This window comes from Dipteris shenzhenensis, chromosome 12, assembly GCF_047967505.1.
Source record: "Dipteris shenzhenensis isolate YYH24624 ecotype China chromosome 12, Dip_SZ_1.0, whole genome shotgun sequence".
In the NCBI taxonomy this organism is placed as follows: domain Eukaryota; kingdom Viridiplantae; phylum Streptophyta; class Polypodiopsida; order Gleicheniales; family Dipteridaceae; genus Dipteris; species Dipteris shenzhenensis.
The window spans coordinates 31,856,194-31,866,927 of NC_141607.1; the positions used below are offsets into that span (position 1 = coordinate 31,856,194).

The following is a 10,734-nucleotide window of genomic DNA, read 5'->3' on the forward strand; positions in this document are numbered from 1 at the left end:
TGCCCCGGCAACCACTTTGGTCGCCATCTGACAAGATATTATCTACATTTTGTGCCATTTGTGATTGCGGGACTCCAAGCTGTAGAGCTACCACCGAAAGGCAGGAGCGTTTCCACAAGGCTTTATATTCTATGTCATTACCACGAGAGGGATTCGCTGGTTGTATAGACCTCCACCCTGGCTATTAGCCCCTGTTCTAGAGGTTCCCTAGGCAGTGAGCTGGGTTCTCCAGGAACAGGCTGGTTTCTTTCTAGTAGACCAGATGTTTGTTTTCTGTTCTCCATGATCGACACCTGATGGATTGCTGAATTGTATGGTTGATTTTTAATTTTAATAGAAGATTCTTTTCTCCCTTTAAAGAAAGTCTTTTGTCAGATGTCTCCCAAGGTCTCTCATTAGGTGGTCTCTATGAATATGGGTCCAAAGCTGTAATAAGTGAGACGACTAGCTCCCTCTCTCCCTACCCTATTATCTTCTATTGTATCTCATTAGGTGGTCTCTATGAAAATGGGTCCAGAGCTGTAATAAGTGAGGCTCTCATTTCTCTCATTAGGTGGTCGAATATGGATCCAGAGCTGTAATAATGAGGTGACTAGCTCCCTCCCTCTCTACCCCATTATCTTCTACTGTATCTGGTGAGTGGATACAATGTGGAGGGAATGACTTAACAATGCCTGATGGGCCACCTTGTGCGCCTCCGCTGTAGGTACTGTCGGTGGGGCTTCTCCTATGTTGAAGCTGCCTCGCTGTCGTTGGAAGGTTCAACAGACCTCATGGTCGATTTGCTGGAGCATGTTTGTACCATAAACTGGACTGCCTCCCCTGATCTGTGCTTCACACTCTCAAGAAAAAAAGATCTGAAGCTCTGATGCCAATGTAATAGGCGTGGGGATAAACTCCCTCTCTTTCTAGCCTGTTATCTTCTACTCAGTGGAATGCATGAACTGTTAATGGAAAAGACACAACATATGCATGTGCTTTGCTGTGAGTACGTGTGAGAATGAGGCGGGATTGTGTTGCAACGGTCCCCCCTTCGGAGAGAGTATTCACTGTTACGGTTGAGCCAAAGGGCTGAATACAACTGTTGCCGGTAGCGGTGTTAGAACCGTGCTAATGGGGAAGTGTGTTTTCAAGGATTTATTTAATTAAGACAATAAATTCATAACCATAAACTGAAAATATATACCACACACACACATCATTCATCATTCAATAGTCTTAAAACTGGAAATAAATGAAAGAATGGAAAACAGAAAAAGCGAGGCTGTGTGGTTTGCGAATGAGGATCACGCCCTGCTTAGTGGGATTACAATACTTCAACAAATGGGACAATAATAATAGATGAGATCCATGTAGAACCCCCCCCCCCCCCCCCCCCCCCCCCCCCCCCCCCAGTGCGAGAGGGGCTTGAGGTGAAGGGTCGCGACTAGGGAGAGAGGTGGCTAGGTGTTGAGGAGCAGCGGCATGGCGGGGAGCAGCGTGGAGCAGCATGGTGACTAGAGAGAGAGAGAGGAAAGAAAGAAAGAAAGGTGTATTAACATCTTCAGGAGACCTCGCTCGTCTATGAGACAAGATACAAGATATATGTAACCCATACAAGCCACTGTGGGCTGAAGCAAAGGGCTCACCAAGACCCTTGCTGAGTACTTAGTGCTAAAATGCTAGAATGCAAATGTGCAAAAAGCTAGTACAAAACAGGAATACATAGAAAATGCTCCTCTGTCTCGACCTCCTCCATCGTGCATAGTCTACAGGAAGATCTGCTGCTCTCTGGGTATGCCGGCCGCTCTCCCAGCCTCAATCCACAGCTGGTGGGATGAGACTCGTATCTGTCCAATAGCAATCCGCAAGGTGTGTGAGACTCTCCTATCCTTGAGGTATCGGGGCCTGAGAGAGAGAGAGAGAGAGAGAGAGTCCTGAATGCATAATGAAAACAAAAAAGGTAGGGGGGTGGAACAAATGGCCAATGCCACTGGAGAGAGGTATGATATGATTCTATTAAAGTGAGCGTGAGACCCTTCAGGATCTATGGGATTGGTGATCACTGTTATCTGATAGTGATCCATTACATCCAGTGAAAGTAGATATCACAAAACTTGCTGTGTAGTGAGTACCTATTGGGCTAACGCTAGTACCTTGTTATGGTGTTCTAAGACTTTTATGCAACTCCCTAAAATGCCGAGCTTACACACACACAAATAACTTGAAAAAGTATGCTAGAGCAGCCAGAAAAAAAAAACTAGGAGTATATGCTGCTCCTAAAATGCTGAATTTGTACGATTGGTTATATTCTAGTCTTACAAAGGTATATTTTTCTATCACCTTAGCAGACATGCAAATTCTTTGAATTTTCATCCAAGTGGTGTACACACACACACACACACACACACACACACACACAACTATGCCCATCTAGCCTTCCTCCCCCTCCCTCGCATTCCTGTTTTTATTCTTGTTTTTTGGAAGATTTTTGTTTCTTGATATGCTTGTTTAGTTTTGCTTAGTCATCTTCTTCCTTTCTTCTTTATTTCTTGTTTACTCTATTCTTCTTCTTTTTGTCAAAATAAAAAATAAAAAAATTAAAGGTGGACGTATTCAGTAAGCATTGGGTTTGGCCAAGTGACTCCGCGGATCTTTAGAAACCCAGTATAGCTGCTTATGCTTGGGCACTTATGACGACATAAGTGTTGCTTTGCTTGCTAAGTATGTCTTTCTTTTGTTTTTCAAAAAAGTTTTTGTTGCCTCTATTTTCTTCTCTTTCGTTTTCTCTTTTATTTTCTATGTACATTTTTAGAACAACAGAAAATCTAAATTTGTATGATTGGATATATAGTGTTACAAAGGTACACCCCCCCCCCCCCCCCCCCCATATATATATATATATATATATATATAGAGAGAGAGAGAGAGAGAGAGAGAGAGAGAGAGAGAGAGAAGAAAGTTTATTAAAGTCTTCGGAAGACCGATGGGTCTATGAGACTGTGAAAATCCTGATACAACGAGTTGTGGTAGTAGAACTACTAAACGAGCGTCCATACCAATGCAAAATGCAAAATGCAAAAAAATGCAAAAATGCAGAATGGCAGTACTAAGTCCTAAGTCCTAAGTACAACATAGTCATGTCGATGGTCGACTATATATCAATCTCAGCATCATCATCAATATCATTATCATCCCCAGCAACAGCAAGATATCAGGATGGATGAGGCAGTGGAGACATGAAGTCGGCAATAGAGTGTTGTCGGCCACTCAGAGGTGCGGTCCTGGCACATCTCTTGGTCGTAGCTTTGCGTCTAACCAGGGCTACTGTGACCTGCGTGGGTCGGGCTACTAAAGTCTTCAGAAGATCGATGGGTCTATGAGATTGTGAAAAACCTGATACAATGAGCTGTGGTAGTGGAGCTACTAAACGAGCATCCACACCAATGCAGAATGCAAAAAAATGCAAATGCAAAATAGCAGTACTAAATCCTAAGTACAACATAGTCATATCTCGACTCTATGTATCAATCTCAGCATCATCATCGACATCATCATAACCGTCATCATCATCATCATCAGCAGCAAGACCTCAAGATGGATGAGGTTGTGGAAGCGGAGGCATGAGGTCAGCAATAGAGCGCTGACGCCCCCTTAAGGGTGCAGTCCTGGTACGTCTCCTGGTCGTAGCTAAGAAGGAGGGGATGTCCTCAAGTATAATCTGTGAGTCAACCCTCTGTCTAAGCTGTCGGGTCACAAGCTCCGCGTCACGGTCATGTCAAGGTCTCGCCTCGTGGGGGCTATGTGATCCGGCTGAAAGAACTCCGTGATAGAGCTCTGAGAGGTATCAGTCGAGGAAGAAGTTTGCTCCTGTCTCCGTGCTCGGATCCTATCTCGGTGTCTGAGCACTTCATGAATGAAACCAGCCAAACATCGCTGGTCTGGGTAGGAGAGGAAAGGGGACAGAACCCCATCAGTGTCTCTGAAGAGGCAATAGAAACGCCCTCGGATCTCATAGTAAACAGGACACCTAAAGATGAAATGCTCCTCTGTCTCAACCTCCTGCATGTCACACAGTGTGCATATGCGCCTCTCCTTGGGTAACCGCTCTGCTCTGCTGCTCTTGATACAAAGTGTGTGTGAGGAGACCTGGAACTTCCCAAGAGAGATCCTCAGCGAGTGGGGTAGGTGAATCTGTGTATATCTTGGTGGATCGATGAAACCCTCTGCTGTGATATTCAAGAGGTGATCTCTGTAGAAGCCCAGCTTCACTGGAGGATAACTCGGGCCCAACCAAGTCCGGAATGTGTGTAGTTGTAGTAGGTCCTCATGGATAACCTGGTTGACCTCGTGTGATAGGAGGGGAGAGAGAGGAACATCCATGCTAAGGGGGGAGAGAGAGAGAGAGAGAGAGAGAGAGCAACAAAAATCTGAATTTGTACGATTGGATATATTATAGTCTTACAAAGCTATATGTACATGCTCCTCCTTTTCTATCTCCCCTGTGGGGCAGATTTTACAGATCCTTTCTTCTCTGGCGATTCTGGGTCTTGCCCACCTACCCCTCTCCACCTCTAGATCATGTTAAATGGCTCTAATTTTGCAGAATGCCTTTTAAATAATGATATGTCTGTCTGAAGGTATTTCTGCATCCTGTAGCTGTTCTTGAGTTAATCCCTGCTTGTAAAACTGCATTTTTGTCCCCAGTTTTGCCATAACTTCTGTAGCATTTTCTGCATCACTCTCTCTATGATTTCACAGGCACCTTATGGGTGGGAGAGAGAGAGAGAGAGAGAGAGAGAGAGAGAGAGAGAGATGCAGCCTCAGAAGGGAAAATTCTACGTTTCTGAAGATTGCCAACTGTTAGCAGATCTCAACTGCCTTCATGTAGTGCAAGATGCATGGAGCATCGAAGAGCTATCACTCGGTAGAATCCAAGTGCACTCATCTAGTACAACCTCAACACGATATCAAGTAGCACATAGAAACTTTAATTTAACCCATCAGCATACATGAGGCTGGATATCCCTAATGAAGCAATGTGGTTATTCACCTTATCATAAGGCATGCCTTTCTTTGTTCAGTGTGGTCTGATTGAGAAGCTTTGTTCTGTCATTGCAGGACATGAAGATAGATGATCCGGACTTTGTGAAGATAGTTAGCATACATGAGGCTGGATATCCCTAATGAAGCAATGTGGTTATTCACCTTATCATAAGGCATGTTTTTCTTTGTTCAGTGTGGTCTGATTGAAAAGCTTTGTTCTGTCATTGCAGGACATGAAGATAGATGATCCAGACTTTGTGAAGATAGTTAGGCAGATTGAGGTGGAGGAGCAGAAGCTCATTGCGCATCCCCTTTTCAAGGTTTTTATTTCTAACCTCTCTCCCATGTTTCGAGACTAGTAGCTTTTTCTGAATTGATAACAAAAGTCATCTTGGATGCAGTCTGAAGAGGAGACAGATTATTACTCTGTGTATCAAAAGAGGGCGCAACTGACTGCAGAGGCTCAACGCTTAAAGATGAAAATGCGAGATTCCCAGGTGAGTTGATAACCTGTGAGATCAACACAGCCTAATGTCTGTGCATGTGCTTATGCATGTGAGGTGTGCGTGCATCTGTTGTGTTCAAGGGGGTGGGGGACAGGAAGTCACTCATCTTGGACCCCTAATGTGGTCTTATGAGTTCATGGCTATTTACACTCAAAAATATCTTGTAGTATTTCGTAATGTTTCATATCCCGTAGTTCTAACAAGGTTATCAAGAATACATGGGATGGTTTCATATAGTGGTTTTGTAAATCATATATAGTGTGAGAGTGTTGTGTATTAGGTCTAGATTATGAGTTTTATGGGTTAGATACAGATGGAGGTGTTTAGATTCGCGATCGAATGTCAAAAATAGAACTAACTTTCCTAAAGACTGCCCATCTCCTTGTCCTTTAGCTTCCTTGACCCTTACAAGTTCATGTTCTCTCTCTTTAGCTGCGTTCTGGTGAACTCCTTTGTCTAAGAGATACAGATTGGGTGCCTAGCTCATCCTTCCCTATAGACTTCCCTTTCCCCTTGTCTCCTAGCACATCCATCTACTCCTTTTGACGGTCAGAGTTCATATGCTCTTTCTTCAGCTGGATTTGGGTGAGCTTCTTTGGTACCTTGTCATATGCTCTTTGTAGAAGCTGAGCTTCGCAGGCATAGCAGATTGTCTGTGCTATTCTATGTTAGTCTGTGCCATATCTAAAAAATAAAGTCATACATAATCTGTGCTATTTTGTGGCAGTTTGTCTATTCTATGCTATTATTATGGATAATGTGCTATGTAGCATAGGTTATGTGTATATGGGATAGGTTGTTGAGCATTCATGTCAACATCATGTGCTCGCTACACATTCTTTGGTACCTTTGTACCTATTAAGGAACTCCTTAGGCTTGAATGTAATCATCCATCTGTTTCTTTCTTAGAAAGATTTGTGTGTTTATAATTCCAGCTGGTATTGCTTTCTTGACATGTTTGAGGGTTTCTTCAAAGACATTTCCTTGTTGGGCAAACAGCTTGCCTGTCTTTTTTCTCTTTACTTTTATCTGTATCTATGCAATCGACTCAACTGTATCCACCACGCTACACTTAAGTAAAGGGAATGGAGAAGTAGGGTACTCTAATGCTACCTACTGAAATGTCAAATCTTTTACAGTTCTGAAGAGATTGTCTTTTTACTGTTTGGTGGTAGTTTGGATAAATTGTAATGTTCGCATTTCATATTTCTAACAATCTTTCTTTGAAGTAGTTGTAGTAACGATGTTTTGGTGTCTACAGCTGCACAAGTTTAGGGAAGAGCTTCGGAACCGCTCAAGGGTTCTAAAACGACTTGGTCATATCAATGCTGATGGTGTGGTACAAATGAAGGGTCGTGCTGCATGCCTTATTGACACGGCGGATGAGCTTCTTGTTACAGAGCTTATGTTTAATGGTAATCTGTGTGGACTGATTTTTCCATTTTGTGTGGACTGATTTTTCCATTTTCTGTTTCATGTCCTTGCCATAGTACGTCAGTAAATCATGTTCTTAGGGATATATTTTCATTTAGAGTTTCTTTGAACAGGTTTATTTAATGAACTAGATCACCATCAAATTGTAGCTCTCTCAAGCTGCTTTCTGCCATTGGAAAAGTCGAATGAGCAAGTACATTTGAAAAATGAGCTTGCATGGCCGCTTCGTACAATGCAAGACACTGCCAGGAAGATTGCAGAGGTACATTGGCATGCCCTGGAAAGGTTTTGGGTTCAGGAAGATAAAAAATAGCCATTGATACCAAAGGGCTCCTGATCTTAAGAACAGTCCAATTAGCAGTACTTGACACACTTCTGGGAGTTGATTAGAACATTAGTTTCACATGTCTTCAATAGTTATGAATAATTGTGAGAAAAGCGTACCTTATTGCAAGCTGATATGATTATATATTGGATTGTGGAAAGATTCAACGAGAATGCAAGCTGGATATTGATCCAGAAGAATATGTGCAGACTTTTCGACCCTTTTTAATGGATGTGATCTATAGTTGGTCTAAGGTTACACTCTTCCCTTTTTTCCCTTGGAAATTGCAATTGATGAATGTAGGAGTATTGGTTAATTATACTTGGTTGTCTTATTGTATATATTGAAATTTAACTCTTTCGGTAGCTTACTGAGTGTCATTGCTGGCTAACAGGGTGCAACATTTGCAGAGATTTATGCACTGACTGACATTTTTGAAGGCAGTATCATTCGTGTGGCTAGAAGACTTGATGAATTTTTAAATCAGGTGTGTGTGTGTGTGTGTGTGGGTGTTCTTTTTTGGGGTGATGAGGGGGGCAGGGTTGGGTTTGGGTTATCTCTAGTAAGCTGAGAGTAATTCTAAGAGCATTATTTGTCCTTCTGGACACAAGCGATGGATGTTTCATTAAAATTCTTGTATGCGTTTCACATGAAAGATGCGTGAGGCGGCTCGTGCTATTGGGGACACCAGGTTAGAGGAGAAATTCACAGCAGGCAGTGCAAGCATACGACGGGGGATCATCTTTGCAAACTCTTTGTATCTTTAATGCATCACTTTATGAGGCGATTTGAAGGTCTGGGGCAAGTCATTATTCCATCTGAAGGTATACTGCAGAAAGCCTGTGGAGGTTTGTCAAAAGGGTAGCTGTCAATCAGTGTCTTGTATTTACATCCAAGGAAGATGATGCACAGTGCCTTCTCGATGAGGTATTCTTCTTCACTTGTGATTGAATAAATGGTTTGTCATGTATTGTTTTCTAGGTTGGTTTCCTTTAAGTAATGTTAACATTACATCTTTCTATTTGTTGATCAAGGGTTTATTTCCCTTCCATTTTGACGTGACAGAACAGTATAAACACCCAAATTCTTACAGGGATCAATATGCTGGATGTGGTGCATACGAACAGAAGCACCAAGAGATTGCTGTCTAAAGGAACTTATGGAATGCTTGTTGCTCTTTCAGGAGATTTTCACTTTACATACATGAGAGTTACTGGAAGTGCTGAAGAAGTTTTTATTTTAAAACAGCCAATCAACATTAACAGTTTAAGCTTCTTATGTTATGGCCTTGTGCAGAGATGCCTATTTAGCATTGCTACTTTTCACCCCTACCTTCTTGGCATGAGCCGTTATTGTTCCAATAAAATTGACATTTTGGCAGGATCTTGGGACTTAGTTCCCTCACAAGAGAACCATTGAACGTGCCAACTTCAGGTTAAGTCAACAGTGGGGAAGTACTCGATTCATGGTATTGGTGGCCCCGGGGCTCATGATACAAACAGCTAACTCGTCTAATCAGTGCTGGTCCTAAAAATTGTCCATCAGTGCTTCAATGTAATTAAGCCCAGTGGAATATGGCTTCCCTACAAGTTTGTCATCATGGAGCCTCAAAGGTTTTGATCATTAGTTTGATTGCAGGTTTTGTTGATGCTGGCCAATTGAGCACAGATGGGCTTTTTAATGAGCGTCGATCGTAAATTTTGTATCTTTGCATCTGAATGCTTAGTGCCTTGGATTTTTAGGTCTCTTGCATATGAACTGAAATACACCTTTAATCTCTCTCCCCTTGTTTAGGAGTATGGTTATGATGCAAGATTGGCAACATGGCATGACTCATCCTTGCATAACTCATTTTGCTTGTACATCTGGATTCTGATTTTGTGAGCAACTAAAGAAATGCCAAGGATGTCTCACCGCATGCCAGACATGCTGCAAAAATACAAAGCAAAAGAGACATTCTGCGTGTGAGATACGGTACCATCATCATATTGGTGAGAATTTGAGTTCACAAGGTTATGCCAATGGTTTTCAAAGTTCATTACATTTTTATTTTCATTGCTTTAGAGTTAAGAGGCCGAGCTTTCATAGATTTCTAGGTTTAATTTTGCAGCCATGTAGCTACTTAGCCCCTTGTTGGGCCAAGATTCTACTAACCTTAAGGTCTTCTTTGAAACCGATTCTTGATGATGGAATGATGTGGGTGAAGCCCCCTTCTCCTTGGCCTTTCTGTAGTAAGAAGAGGGATGGAGATAGAACGGGACTTCTATGAAAAAAGCTACATATTATTTTTTAAAAGGATTCTTATCATGACACAATTGTAATGGCTATGAGCTTGAGGATGTGTATTGATTGTATGATATTGCCAAGTGGTGGTTGGATGCTGTTAATTCATAGGAGATAATGTTGTAAATTACTTTTTGTTGCCATTCAGCTGCGAGGGTTGATGAGAAATAGCTATCTTTACGCATATAATTCCTTGAAATATTTTCTCTCTTAGGAATGGTTTAGGTAGTGATGAATTCTATCCAACAACCTAGCTTCTTTTGTTGAATAGCTATCCAAGTTCTATAATGGAGGCAATTTTCCCCTTTGTATACGTATGCTCAATCTTTTGCTTTTTATTACTGCAGGCATCTTTTGTTGGTGCACCTTGCATTGCACTTTCATCAAAATTGGTTTTGGAGATCGAGATAATTGCAGGGATATGAAGATCTTGACATTCGTGATCGATCTCATTTGGTAATTGTTAGATGGCCATGGTCTTCTTTTAGTGCTTTTCGGCTCATTTGTTGCTGATTTAATGTAGATGTTACACAAGCAAATTATACGGAATATTTAGTACTGTGAAACTTTCTGTTTCTTGGGCTTATGTGCCGATGATTGAGAATAAACAAGGGATTTATGGAAACAGACGGGGAACCCAGTTCGTCCTCCAAGATACCTTATTTCACTAGTTATGATGATGTACTCAGGGCCAAGTAACATCACGATCTCATTTGGTAATTGTTAGATGGCCATGGTTTTCTTTTAGTGCTTTTCAGCTCATTTGTTGCTGATTTTATTTACACGTTACACAAGCAAATTATACGGAATATTTAGTAATGCTAAACTTGAAAAAGAAAAAACTTTCTATATCCTACTTAAAATGATATATTATTCGTAGTTATCACCCTTCACATTGTTGCAAGTATCTTGAGAGACAGGTTGCTCGGAAGGGCTTGTATACTTAAAAGTATTTAAAAATGCAAGCCTTATGCAATATGCCCATGTAGACTCGAGACCAAAAGGTACAAGAATACTATTTGACCAATACCCATAAGTGTGTCTTTGAATTTAAGAATTACAAGTGCGTTAAAAAATAAGAAGCACAATTTCATGTATGTTAATGAGATGCATAAGATAGTGATAAACTTTCATTGCTTTCCTTGTTCTAGTACCCATCAA

The 10,734-nt window shown here is 41.5% G+C and overlaps 1 protein-coding gene across 5 annotated transcripts in view; it reads left to right on the plus strand.

The window, feature by feature from the left end:
- HEN2 (RNA helicase, ATP-dependent, SK12/DOB1 protein) overlaps positions 1 to 10,164 on the plus strand; it is a 65,511-nt gene extending 55,347 nt beyond the window's left edge. For 2 of the 5 annotated variants that reach the window (XM_087383138.1, XM_087383143.1), the window contains exons 11-18: positions 5,256 to 5,345; positions 5,427 to 5,522; positions 6,793 to 6,946; positions 7,079 to 7,227; positions 7,452 to 7,544; positions 7,685 to 7,777; positions 7,947 to 8,217; positions 8,474 to 9,528. In XM_087383138.1, coding sequence (XP_087239264.1) covers positions 5,256 to 5,345; positions 5,427 to 5,522; positions 6,793 to 6,946; positions 7,079 to 7,227; positions 7,452 to 7,544; positions 7,685 to 7,777; positions 7,947 to 8,057 — 786 coding nt within the window. In that variant the 3' untranslated portion in view covers positions 8,058 to 8,217; positions 8,474 to 9,528. Of the gene's footprint in view, positions 1 to 5,255; positions 5,346 to 5,426; positions 5,523 to 6,792; positions 6,947 to 7,078; positions 7,228 to 7,451; positions 7,545 to 7,684; positions 7,778 to 7,946; positions 8,218 to 8,355; positions 9,529 to 9,920 lie in introns of those variants that run through there. The other 3 variants (XM_087383139.1, XM_087383141.1, XM_087383142.1) reach the window with 3 other exon arrangements.
- The last annotated feature ends 570 nt before the right edge of the window (positions 10,165 to 10,734 follow it).